Source organism: Loxodonta africana, chromosome 5 (genome assembly GCF_030014295.1).
Source record: "Loxodonta africana isolate mLoxAfr1 chromosome 5, mLoxAfr1.hap2, whole genome shotgun sequence".
NCBI lineage: Eukaryota > Metazoa > Chordata > Mammalia > Proboscidea > Elephantidae > Loxodonta > Loxodonta africana.
In genome coordinates, this window is record NC_087346.1 from 68,449,757 (window position 1) to 68,464,370 (window position 14,614).

The window sequence follows — 14,614 nt, forward strand, 5'->3', positions numbered from 1 at the left end:
GTGTATGTAAGTTTCTGTGTGAGAGACTGACTTGATTTGTAAACTTTCACTTAAAGTGCAATAAAAAATTTTTAAAAAGTTAATGGTCATTCTGTTAGGGTGATATATAAAAACAGCAATGATTTTAAGAAAGTTTTATAGATAAGGCCTTTCAACTAAAAAAAGTAAAGAAAGGATAATAATACTGAATTCACACAGGAGCGCACAGGTGCCTGGGATCTAAGAGGTCTGTCACTGAGGAAAAGGCCAGCTCTAAGGACATTTCCTTTTATTGCTCAAAGTATGCTGGCTTTCTTCCTTGATTAGTGGCAGGGTGTTTGGTAAGGAAGTACTTATTATTGGCTTTTGTTTGTTCCTTACAGCAGAGTTTCCCTGCTGACTTGCTCCACAGGTTCCAGGTATGCTGAGAATTGATCTCCCTCAGCTCTCAGGCCATAAGTAAGGGCCTGGGGTGCCCAACTGTTCCCTCCCCAGAAGCCTCTTCCTTCACCGTGCCACACAAATATTGGCAAATATTATCATTCTTTATATGGCCATGTCAGGGGAAATGTTGAAGGCAGCTGTATGAAAAATCCAAGATGACTGAAATAACCATCTATACAGAGATGATAATTACTGAATCTATAACTACTTCCCCATGTTTCTATTTACTCTACACTCAATTTTACATTATACTCACACATAAGTTTTTTATTCAACACTTGTCTAATTTGTATTAATTCAAAATGATAGCCTTTGACTTATGTCAAAGAGATTTTCATTCAACATACAATAACATATGTGCACTGTATTCTAAGCACAGACCCTCATCCACTCCCTATAAGAGTATTATTCATTTATCAAATATTTATTATATTCCTGGCTTTCCATATTCTCCCATATCATCTAGATAATGCAAACAACTGCTGTTTCAGCACGTCATTCTTGCACTCAATAATCCAAAGTACTAATGACATTAAGTCCAAACGGTTTTATCTAGCTTCCAAGGATTTTCATGAGGTGGGCAAACTGTACTTATGTAACTTTATTTCCCTCTACTATAGGGTTGCCATGAGTCGAAATCAACTTGATGGCAATGGGTAAGTAGTGTCGAGCAAACTATGTAGACTTAGAAGTTTCTCATGAGACTGTAACATTGGTGGCTGAAATAAAATGGAGTTAGAGTGAAAACTGCTATAGATGAAATGGATCAAAGACCTAAATATAAAACCTAAAGCTATAAAGCTCATGGAAGAAAACTCAGGGACAAAGCTAAAAAAAGGGGCCCTAAATTATGGCATAAACAGACTATCAAACATAACAAAAAATGTACAAACAGCAGAAGATAAACTAGATAATTGGGATCTCCTAAAAACTAAATACTTAAACTCATCAAGAGACTTCTCCAAAAGAGTGAAAAGAGAACCCACAGGCTGGGAAAAAATTTTTGGCAATGGCATATCTGACATGGGTGTAATCTCTAAAATTTATAGAAAAATTCAACAACTCAACAACAAAAAGACAAACAATCCAATTAAAAAATGGGGAAAAAAATGGGCGAAGGACATGAACAAACACTTCATCAAAGAAGACGTTCAGGCGGCTAATAAACACATGAAGAGATGCTTACGATCATTAGCCTTCAGAGAGATGCAAATCAAAACTACAATGAGGTACCATCTCACTCCAGCAATAATGGCACTGATCAAAAAAAAAAACAGAAAATAAATGCTGGCAAGGTTATGGGGAGATTGAACTGCTGGTGGGAATATAAAATGATATAATCACTATGGAAAAAGCTTGAGGTGTAAATACCATATGATTCAACAACACCACTCCTAGGTATACACCCTAAAGAAATGAGCCAAGACATGAATAGACATTTGCACTCCCATATTCACTACAGCATTATTCACAATAGCAAAAAGGTAGAAGCAACTTTAGTGTCCATCAACAGATGAATGGATAAGCAAAGTCTGGTACATCCATGCAACGACAAAGAATAATGATGAATCAGTGAAACATCTCACAATATGCATGAATCTGGAGCATATTATGTTGACTGAAATAAAAGAATATTGTATAAGACCATTATTATAAAAAGTCAAGAAAAGGTTTGCACACAGAAACATTCTTTGATGATCACCAGGAATAGGATGGCGAGGGAGGGAGAATCACTAACTAGATAGTAGACACATGTTGAATCTGGCGAAGGGAAAGGCAATACACAATATGGGGGAAGTCAGCATAACTTGACTAAAGCAAAGGAAGATACTGAGAGGTACACAAGAATAAAGGGCAACTACAGTAAATACTGTAATATATACAAACCTGCAACAACAGTAATACCAAACAAAAAATTGTGAATGGAGACATAGCTAGATACGCATGCTAAGTAACTGTGGAATGTAACACACCCGTGTGCATATATACGTAGGGTTATGGATATTTCTACACATATATTTGTATATGTTACATGTATACTCAAACATATAATAGAGCACATAAGGGGAACAGTTATGGGAACTTCGTAGACATAACCAAGTTCCTCATGGGACTGAGTTACTGGGACCATAGTCTTGGGGGACATTTAGGACAAATGTTCTACATCCTAGTTTAGTGAGTAGCATCTGGGATTTTAAAAGCTTGTGAGTGGCCACCCAAGACACAACTATTGGTCTTTTACCCTCTGAAGCAAAGGATAGTAAGGAAAACCAAAGCTTCAAGAAAGCGATTAGTCCAAAGGACTAATGGGCCACATGAACCACAGCCTTCTCCAGCCTGAGACCAAAAGAACTAATGGTGCCCGGCTACCACTACAAATTGCTCTGACCAGGATCACAATCGAAGGTCCCAGTTAGAGTAGGATAAAAACGTATAACAAAATTCAAATTAATAAAAACAACCCAACTTTCTGGTCTGCTAGAGACTGGAGGAACCCCCAAAACTATAGCCCTAAGACAGGCTAAGCTAGAATTGAAGCCACTCCCAGGGGTCACCTTTCAGCCAAATAATAGACTGGCCTACAAAATAAATGACACCCATGAGGAACATGCACCTTAAAACAATCAACTATATCAAGGGCACTGGGCTGGGTTATGTTGTTGTTGTTGTTAGGTGCCAACGAGTCGGTTCCAACCCATAGCGACCCTATGCACAACAGAACGAAACACTGCCCGGTCCTGCGCCATCCTTACAATCGTTGTTACGCTTGAGGTCACTGTTGGAGCCACTGTGTCAATCTACCTCATTGAGGGTCTTCCTCTTTTCCACTGACCCTGTACTTTGCCTAGCATGATGTCCTTCTCCAGGGACTGATCCCTCCTGACAACATGTCCAAAGTATGTAAGACGCAGTCTCGCCATCCTTGCTTCTAAGGAACATTCTGGTTGTACTTCTTCTAAGACAGATTTGTTCATTCTTTTGGCAGTCCATGGTACATTCAATATTCTTCGCCAACACCACAATTCAAAGGCGTCAACTCTTCTTCGGTCTTCCTTATTCATTGTCCAGCTTTCACATGCATATGATGCGATTGAAAATACCGTGGCTTGGGTCAGGAGCACCTTAGTCTTCAGGGAGACATCTTTGCTCTTCAACACTTTGAAGAGGTCCTTTGCAGCAGATCTGCCCAATGCAATGCATCTTTTGATTTCTTGACTGCTGCTGCCATGGCTGTTGATTGTGGATCCAAGTAAAATGAAATTCTTGACAACTTCAATCTTTTCTCCATTTATCATGATGTTGCTCATTGGTCCAGTTGTGAGGATTGTTTTCTTTATGTTGAGGTGTAATCCATACTGAAGGCTGTGGTCTTTGATCTTCATTAGTAAGTGCTTCCAGTCCTCTTCACTTTCAGCAAGCAAGGTTGTATCATGTGCATAACGCAGGTTGTTAACGAGTCTTCCTCCAATCTTGATGCCCCATTCTTCTTCGTATAGTCCAGCTTCTCATATTATTTGCTCAGCATACAGGTATGGTGAAAGAATACAACCCTGACACACACCTTTCCTGACTTTAAACCAATCAGTATCCCCTTGTTCTGTCCAAACAACTTCCTCTTGATCTATGTAAAGGTTCCTCATGAGCACAATTAAGTGTTCTGGAATTCCCATTCTTCGCACTGTTATCCATAGTTTGTTATGATCCACACATCAAATGCCTTTGCATAATCAATAAAACACAGGTAAACATCCTTCTGGTATTCTCTGCTTTCAGCCAGGATCCATCTGACATCAGCAATGATATCCCTGGTTCCACGTCCTCTTCTGAAACCAGCCTGAATTTCTGGCAGTTCCCTGTCGATATACTGCTGCAGCCAGTTTTGAATGATCTTCAGCAGAATTTTGCTTGCGTGTGATATTAACGATATTGTTCTATAATTTCCGCATTCGGTTGGATCACCTTTCTTGGGAATAGGCATAAATATGGATCTCTTCCAGTCATTTGGCCAGGAAGCTGTCTTCCATATTTCTTGGCATAGACAAGTGAGCACCTCCAGCGCTGCATCTGCTTGTGGAAACATCTCAATTGATATTCCATCAATTCCTGGAGCCTTGTTTTTCACCAATGGCTTCAGAGCAGCTTGGATTTCTTCCTTCAGTACCATCGGTTCCTGATCATATGCCACCTCTTGAAATGGTTGAATATCGACTAATTCTTTTTGGTATAATGACTCTGTGTATTCCTTCCATCTTCTTTTGATGCTTCCTGCATCATTTAATATTTTCCCCATGGAATCCTTCACTATCGCAACTCGAGGCTTGAATTTTTTCTTCCATGCTTTCAGCTTGAGAAATGCCGAGCGTGTTCTTCCCTTTTGGTTTTCCATCTCCAGCTCTTTGCACATGTCATTATAATACTTTATTTTGTCTTCTTGAGAGGCCCTTTGAAATCTTGTGTTCAGTTCTTTTACTTCATCAATTCTTCCTTTTGCTTTAGCTGCTCGACGCTCAAGAGCAAGTTTCAGAGTCTCCTCTGACATCCACCTTGGTCTTTTCTTTCTTTCCTGTCTTTTCAGTGACTTCTTGCTTTCTTCATGGATGATGTCCTTGATGGCATTCCACAACTCGTCTGGTCTTCGGTCACTCGTGTTCAATGCATCAAATCTATTCTTGAGATGGTTTCTAAATTCAGGTAGGATATACTCAAGGTCATATTTTGGCACTCATGGACTTGCTCTGATTTTCTTCAGTTTCAGCTTGAACTTGCATATGAGCAATTGATGGTCTGTTCCACAGTCGGCCCCTGGCCTTGTTCTGACTAATGATATTGAGTTTTTCCATCGTCTCTTTCCACAGATGTAGTCAATTTGATTTCTGTGTGTTCCATCTGACGAGGTCCATCTGTATACAAAAAAAAAATTTTTTTTTTTTTTTTGTAGTCGCCGTTTATGTTGGTGAAAGAAGGTATTTGCAATGAAGAAGTCGTTGGTCTTGCAAAATTCTATCATTCCATCTCCAGCATTGTTTCTATCACCAAGGCCATATTTTCCAACTACTGATCCTTCTTCTTTGTTTCCAACTTTCGCATTCCAATCGCCAGTAATTATCAATGCATCTTGATTGCATGTTCGATCAATTTCAGACTGTAGCAGCTGATAAAAATCTTCTATTTCTTCGTGTTTGGCCATAGTGGTTGGTGCATAAATTTGGATAGTAGTCGTATTAACTGGTCTTCCTTGTAGGCGTATGGATATCATCCTATCACTGACAGCGTTGTACTTCAGAATAGATCTTGAAACATTCTTTTTGACGATGAACGCACACCATTCCTCTTCAAGTTGTCATTCCCAGCGTATTAGACTACATGATGGCCCGATTCAAAATGGCCAATACCAATCCATTTCAGCTCACTAATGCCTAGAATATCGATGTTTATGCATTCCATTTCATTTTTGACGATTTCCAATTTTCCTAGATTCATACTTCGTACATTCCAGGTTCCAATTATTAATGGATGTTTGCAGCTATTTCTTCTCATTTTGAGTCATGCCACATCAGCAAATGAAGGTCCCGAAAGCTTTACTCCATCCACGTCACTAAGGTCGACTCTACTTTGAGGAGGCACCTCTTCCCCAGTCATCTTTTGAGTGCCTTCCAACCTGGGGTGCTCATCTTCCAGCACTATATCAGACAGTGTTCCGCTGCTATTCATAAGGTTTTCACTGACTAATGAATGCTTTTCAGAAGTAGACTGCCGGGGTCCTTTTTCCTAGTCTATCTTAGTCCGGAAGCTCAGCTGAAACCTGTCCTCCATTGGTGACCCTGCTGGTATCTGAATACCGGTGGCATAGCTTCCAGCATCACAGCAACACACAAGCCCCCACAGTACGACAAACTGACAGACACATGGGGGACGATCAACTGTAGGAAACCAAAAGGGCAACATTTCCCCAAGGGCAAAGATAAAAAGCCAGGGAGGGGCAGAGAAACCAGAGGAATGGAAATGGGGAACCTAGGGTGAAAATAGGGAGAGTGCTGACATATCATGGGAATTACAACGAATGTCACAGAACAATTTGTATATGAACTATCGAATGGGAAATTAATTTGCTATATAACTTTCACCTAAAGCACAATAAAATGTCCCAAAATAATAATAATAAGGCAAGTAAATCACTTAAAACAAAAAAATGCTATAGCTGAAGGGTTCCATTTAGTTTTAGAGACATAACTATTGACTAATGAATGGATTAGGAAATGGGGCTAGATCACTGAGCTGGTCAGAGGGAAATAAGGAACTATCACCCAGGCTCCTGATGATAACCCTGTGCTGTTTGTAAGAAATCCAGGTCCTCAGACTCTGAGACTCATAACTGATATTCAGACTCTGAGGATCATCAAGCACCTCTTCTAGGGAAGAACACCTAAGAGTCGGCAATCACTCCTCAGGTGGGTGCTGCCAATGTCCACGTACCTCTGACGCTAGATGCCTGGCTCTGAGCTTCAGAAAATGGTGGCTGCTGAGAACCAGGGGTTTTAAACAAGGAGCCCACTCTCTTCACTATCACTCAGAAACTCCATTCAAACACCCCAAATCTGGGCCCTGAAGGAACATAACCCATCTGGTTTTCTTTCATTAAATAAATATTTTTCCCTTCCAGAAAAATTTCCATTCCCCAATACAATCACGGCCTTAATTCCACTCTTAATTTAAATGACTAACCCCAAATCCTCATGAATATCTAATACAAATTTGGACACATAAAAGATTAACACGTAAATATAACTTATATATTCACTGACACTATAACCTAAAACCTTTCAGCGGAGGGGCACTGAATTCAAAACAGAGCCTGACTTTTTTTTTTTTTTTTTTTTAAGTAAAAACCAGAGGACAGGTCTGGCTCTGAATTAAAAAATTCTCAGTTTCCTCTACCATGATAAATGACCACACTAGAGGGTCCAAATCATCAGGCCAAGGCTCCACCCCATGGACTATTTTGTAGTTTGGATAAAGGAACTCAGAACCAGTAGAAGAGAATTTTATTCCTAATGTCCCCAGGACCTATATGAGCTAGAAATAAGATTTTAAGTCTAAAATTAATCATTTACTTTAAAAGTAATTACCTTTAGCGGTTACATACTTATTGTTCAAATCAGTTATATGGTACACAATGTCTTCTTGTTACTACTATTATTATTATTTTAAGTATTGAGAAGAATGTTTTAAAATTATTTTCCTTGAGGAAGAGGCATCATGAGTCATGAAGAACCCGGGTTGGTAGGATAGTTCACCTGAATTGGGTGCCAAATTAGGACCCAGAGGCACTCCTCAAGGACAAATAGTAATTCAGAGGGCCATGTGGCAGAGAGCAGGGGTTGCAGGGAAGTCCACCTACCAGCCTTTGGAGGAAGTGGACATGAAGTGTGCAGGTTCCCAGAGAGAAGAAAGGTACCATTATGAAGCATATGAGCACCCAGTGGGGCTAAGCCTGGATGTTTCCAGGATTTCTAGGTTCCTGGGTGGTGCAAGCACTTTGCACTTGACTGCTAACTAAAATGTTGGCAGTTCGAATCCAACCAGTGGTGCCATGGAAGAAAAGACTAGCAATCTACCTCTCTAAGAGTACAGCCATTAAAAACCCTATGGAATGGAATAGTTCTACTATGAAACACATGGAGTCACCGTGAGTCTGAATCGACTCAACAGCAACAGGTTTGTTAACCTTTGCACCAGTAACACATTTGCGACCAGATAATTCTTTGTTGTGGGGGGCTGCTCTATGATGTTCAGCAGGATCCCTGGCCTCTACCCACCAGATGCCAGTAGTTCCCCCATCTTGTGTGACAACCTAGAAAGTCTCCAGACATTGCCATATGTCCCCTTTTGGGGGTTGTGGGTAGGTAATTACCCTTGCATGGGGTAATTACTAACCTAGGCTCACAGCTTAAGAACAGCTTCACTAAAGGGTTGAGCTACAATTGACTGGTTGATGAATATTTCTACAGACCCACACAGAGGTCAAGAAGAAGTGGGGACAGACAATGTACCAAATGACTGTCCTCAATTATAATAGCCAATGCTTTTTTGGGACATTATAAGTTAAAGCCTTAAAAATGACCAGAAACCTTCCTCACAAAATTTTACTTTTAAGATTTTATCCTAAGGAGATAATGATGGATGCTAAAGCAATTAAGCTACAAAGAAACATGTTTAATGTGGAGTTCTTTCTAATAGTGAGAATTTAGAAACAACCTAAATGCCCAGCAATAAATGGTTAGTTCAGTAAATTGAACTATAGCCATATAATGGGATATATTAGGCAGTCATTAAAAATGTCCCTGAGGTATATTTAAGTACAAGAAAAGATGTTCCTAATATATTATGGAATAAAAATAGTAGGAGAGAAAACAGTATGATTCTATTTTTTACTATTTTATATTTATTATATATACATAAGAAAAAAAAAGCTTCAAAGAGTAAACACCAAAACATTTAAAATATTTATGTCTTGGTGGGAGGATTATAGAGGTTTTTCCCTACAATTCATGTAAATTTCTTATGCAATCAGTATTTTTAATCCTATGCTTCTAAAACCTCTGAGTCTTTGCAAAGCAGCCTATTTTTGGTATGAGATAAAAAGAGGCTAGCGTAGATAAGGTAGAGATTTTGAAACATTCATGTCATCTTTTCAGAGAAGTCTCTTGAGAGGATTGAAACTGGCCGTATAGTATCTATTGTTCATTTAAAAAAAAAATTCTCTTGTAAATAGCATGGGGTATGAGCAGAAGCACTGAAGCCATAAAGCCTAGGCTCAAAATATTCCTTCCACACTTACTAGCCATATGACCCTTGACATATAACATCTTTGTGCCTCAGTTTCCTCATTTATGAAATAGGTATATAATTGCATCTGTGGTCGCAGAGTTGCTGTGGAATCAGTCAATAAGTATAAAGTGCTTACAGCAGTGCCTGGAACACAGTATAGGCTCAATAAACATTACCTGTTATTATTTCCTGTCACCCTGGTGGTACAATGGTTAAGAGCTCAGCTGCTAACCAAAAGGCTGGCAGTTCAAATCCACCAGCCGCTCCTTGGAAATCCTATGGGACAGTTCTACTCTGTCCTATAGGGCCACTATGAGTCAGAATCAAATCAATGGCAACAGGTTTTGGCTTATTTGCTACTGCTACTTTATATCAGAAAAAAAAAAAATCTAATGAAGATCTTGCTATAAATGATACACAGGAATCCAGCATCATCCTTATATAATATTAACTATAAAAAACTTCAGGTCTGACCTCTAGGTCAATTGACATAACAAAGTATATTTAGAAAACATTCTGCATCCCACTTTAGTGAGTGGCATCTGGGGTCTTAAAACCTAGCAAGCGGCCATGTAAAATGCATCAATTGGTCTCAACCCACCTGGAGCAAAGGAGAATGAAGAACAACAAAGACACATGGAAAATATGAGCCCAAGAGAAAGAAAGGGCCACATAAACCAGAGGCTCCATCAGCTTGATACTGGAAGAACTAGATGGTACACAGCTACCAGCAATGACTGCCCCGACAGGGAACACAACAGAGAATCCCTGATGGAGCAGGAGAAAAGTGGGATGAAGACCTCAAATACTAGTAAAAAGACCTGACTTAAGGTCTGACTGACACTGGCAGGACCCCAGAGATCATGGCCCCCAGACTCTGTTAGGCCAAAACTAAAACCATTCCCGAAGCCAACTCTTCAGACAAAGATTAGACTGAACCATAAGACATAAAATGATACTGGTGAGGAGTGCACTTCTTAGCTCAAGTAGACACATGAGACTATGTGGGCAGCTCCTGTCTGGAGGCAAGATGAGGAGGCAGAGGGGGACAAAAGCTGATTGAAAGGACACAGGAAATACAGGGTGGAGAGAAGGAGTATGCTGCAACACTGTAAGGAGAGCAACTACGGTCACATAATAATGTGTGTATAAGTTATTGTATGAGAAACTGACTTGAATTGTAAACTCTCACTTAAAGCACAATAAAAAAAAAAAAAAAAAAAAAAACTTCAGGTCTGAGATAGATTTTCTAGCCAAGGCACATCTGTGACCTAGGTAAACAAAACAACTGGGAACAAGAACTATTAAAATAATAATTATGCTTTAAATAACGGACAGTAAAATTTTTTGTTCTATTGGTTAAAAAAAAAAAAGAATGCTTTGAACTAATTTATTCTAATGTTGACATACCCTAGAAATTTGAAAACATTTATCAGATATGACTAACCCAGTGTTTCTCAAACTGCTGTCTGTGACCCACATTATACAGCATTTTCTGAATAATACCATGGAAAGCGCCAAACACAAATGAAATAGGACGGCATCTGCAACAGCAAGGACAAGGATTGCTTCCTAAATTCTTTTGTGGCGGTTAAAATATACAACTGTGTGACTCCTGGGTGTTGTGTGAAATGCATTTCTTACTGTGAATCAGTCAAAAAAAAAAAAAGTCTGGAAGACACCGCTCTATACTATTGTTTAAGATTTCACATATTAATCTGGATAAAAGCTTAGTTTTATTTTGCTTTTATAAACTTTACTAAAGCATACAATGGCAGGCAAAATAAAATTAGCTGAAAGTTGGTAGTGTTAAACATTTAAAAATATAGCCCAAATTTAGAAGGTAATACATGAAATGGTAAAGGGTTATGGAGTTTAAAAAAAAAAAAAAAAAAAGCTGCATATTTCTGTCTGGCATTTGAAAAACAGGAAGCAGGAATATGCAATTTTCTTTATTATATGTTCCAATAGCAGAAAACGGACCCTGAACTGGTAAATACATCACTGGCTTCAGAGTCTGACTGACTAGGGCAAGGATCCCAGCTCTGCATCTAACCAGCTAGGTAACCTTCAACATTTAGCCTCTTGGATTTGGCTTTCTCAGACTTCACAAGGTCTGAAGGATTAAACGAAAGGAGTACTTAGTATAGCGCCTGACGTATTAGGTGTCATAGCTGTCGTAGCTCTGAAATTTACAAAAGGTCAAATTTATCACATCAGGAGGATAACCTTACAGTTTATCTTGTCCACCAGCTACATTCATCTTTATCCAAACATACCTTGAAGATAAACCAGATAAGGCTCTCTTGAGGATCTCAGGGGTTCTATCTGCAGATGGCGGAATTTCTGGAATATCAGAATCTAGTCTGGAATCCAAATCTCCATATCTGTCATCAATATCTGTTTCCTAAAATTAAAAAAACAAGGAAAATCATTTCACAAAATAGAAAAAAATTTTTTAAAAAAGCACATGCTTGCCAAAGCACTTTATTGTGTCTAACCTCAGTTACATAACCTGAAACAAAGAAACAATTACACCCTCTCCTCCCTAATGGACATGGTTAGGTTTATGTGAAAATGGAGGAATCCCACGTCAGATCACAAAATGGAGGATGACTACAACATTACACAACTACCAAATTATATCATTATATAACTGCCAAACCACTGAGAATCATGGCACAGCCAAGTTGACACACAACCTTAACCATCAAAGCCAGTGTTACTCTCGCCTCACACCTTGGTGTTCATTACTCCCAGACCTACGTCACTGATGCACAAAATAGACAGATTTTTTTTTTAATATTGTCGTAAATACAAAATGCCAGGTAATGAGATAGTCAAGAAGTGAGGAGAAGGTGTATAACTTATCTTGACTATTCAAACACTGTTGTATTTCCTTGTTTGAAAAGTTTATCTTTGCTAAGGTCTATTAATACAAAGAATTGATTTAAACAAAAGACATAAAAGAAACTCTTATATTTCCTAAATCAGGAACTTATCACAAGCTAAGAATCTAATATTTATTGTTTTGCTACTTAACTGGGAGAATGTGGTGTTAATTCCATGCAGATTGTATCAGTTATTTGGTCTCTCCCTCTTTTTTTATTTTCTATTTGATTATAATCAAAGCATTAACAAGAAGAATAATGTCTTATACTGGCAAAGTATTTTATATATTTTTAAGCAATGTAACCTTCATCATTTTTATTAGATGTTCAAAAGACAATCCCAATGAAGCAGGTCAAACAGACATTATTATCTGTTTTAAACCAGCTGCTGCTGAGTCAACTCCAACCCATGGCAACCCCGTGTGTGTCAGAGTAGGACTGTGCTCCAGAGGGTTTTGGTGGCGGATTTTCTGGAAGCCCATTGACAGATCTTTCTTCAAAAATGCCTTTGAGTGGACTTGAACCTCCAGCCTTTCAGTTAGCAGTCAAACACTCCAACTGTTTGTAAAAGTCAAGGATTCCATCCCTATTTTACTGATAGGTAAACCGTGGTCAAAAGCATTTGTTTTGATGAATTTTTTTAAAAAGTCATCAAAAATCCAAACTGACTTCCAAGTGTGTGTGCATAGGAGTTGTGTGTATAGGGGAGTGAGGGTGAAGGTAGGGGTGGGCAGGGAGAAACAAGCACTGGGTGGGATGATCTGGACTTGTAGACAGAAGTGGTGATTGTAGAATTTACAGGGATAAAGGTGGCCAAGGCAATTTTAAGAACAGAGACGTCTAATGCTCCATTTTAAAGTTGTTTGTTCTGTGGTACAATAACTATTTTCTCCATTTATAAATTTATAAATAAAGAAAATACTAAAGTTGTCAAGAATTTCATTTTACTTGGATCCATAATCAACACCCATGGGATCGGAAGTCAAGAAATCAAATGACGTATTGCATTGGGTAAATCTGAAGCAAAAGACTTCTTTAAAGAGTTTAAAAGCAAAGATATCACATTGAGGACTAAGGTGCACCTGACCTAAGCCATGAAATTTTCAAGCACCTCATATGCATCGAAGAATATTGAGTGTACCACGGACTGCCAGAAGAACGAGCAAGTCTGTCTTGGAAGAAGTACAGCCAGAACACTCATTAGAAGCAAGGATGGAGAGACTTTGTTTCACATACTTTGGACATGTTATCAGGAGGGACCAGTCCCTGGAGAAAGACATCATGATTGGTAAGGTAGAGGGTCAACAGAAAAGAGGAAGACCCTCAAGGAGATCAACTGACACAGTGGATGCAACAATGTGCTCAAACATAGCAATGACTGTGAGGATGGTACAGGACCAGGCAGTGTTTCATTCTACTGTACACAGAGTCACTATGAGTCAGAACTGACTAGAGGGCTCCCAACAACAACAATATAACTCTTCATTCCTATACTCTCACCACACCTACACCACCCTCCTTTCCTGGCACCCTTCAGTAAAGGATGGGATACATACAAATGCCTTGGGAGAGTGGTTTACAGAGGGGGACCTGGGGCAAGAAGGCTAAATCAGGATAAAAAGAAGAGAATATTCACAGGAGGTGAATACAAGCAGATGGAGCACTGAGCTGATCTTTGGGCAAGAAATGACCTTAGGCATGAAAGCACCTGGGTATTCAGAAGGTTTAGCAATCTCAAACCAAACTTAGCCTTCATTAACTCCAACATTTTGGCAAATTTCGTTTACCCTTTTAGTTGTTTCTTCATCCATAAAATGAAGCATTTAATATTGAGAACTTAGTAAATGTAAAGCTATTATCATTATTATTGAATCCGGTCTTTCAATGCCTCATTAAGTGGCTTACCAAATAAAATTTTACCCTTTAGGGAGTATTTTCAGTTTTCACAGAGCAGTAATAAGCTTTAGTTTACTAACTATAAGTTTTATATCAAACAATCACAAAATTAAATGTCACTATACCAAAAATCGTGACATGGCACTGGGTATACCAAAAATCACAAATGAAACAGACATTCCAAATTTCCACTGTGACATTAAGAGTCAGTGGGCTCCAAAGTAGCTTAAATAGAGTGGGGCTGACTGATAAATGACCAGGCAGATCACTCCTCGGAAAACAGCAGGGCCCCCACTGTCAGTCTGACGTGACCAGCAGGTCTCCGGCAGCTGGAATAATGGAACACATGCCCTTTCCTCTTTTCCCTGCCACTCTTTTTTCCCTTTTGATAACCCAGAGTGTTGGCAGTGCAAATGGTGACTAATGGAAGTGGCTCCATAAGTCCACATTGCCATGTAACAGAAGGAGCTTGAGGCTGGAAAGCAAGAGTTTCCAGTTCTAATTCCACCTCAACTGCTATCAAGCAGTATGACGAACAGGCTTCAGCTTCCTCCTTTAAAAGATAAAAACACTGA

At 39.1% G+C, this 14,614-nt stretch overlaps 1 protein-coding gene across 7 annotated transcripts in view; it reads right to left on the reverse strand.

The window, feature by feature from the left end:
- The window catches only part of CDS1 (CDP-diacylglycerol synthase 1), an 88,055-nt gene that overhangs the window by 53,428 nt on the left and 20,013 nt on the right, over nucleotides 1-14,614 (reverse strand). For all 7 annotated transcript variants that reach the window (XM_064285632.1, XM_064285631.1, XM_064285629.1 and 4 more), the window contains exon 2: nucleotides 11,532-11,659. In XM_064285632.1, coding sequence (XP_064141702.1) covers nucleotides 11,532-11,659 — 128 coding nt within the window. The remainder of the gene's footprint in view (nucleotides 1-11,531; nucleotides 11,660-14,614) is intronic.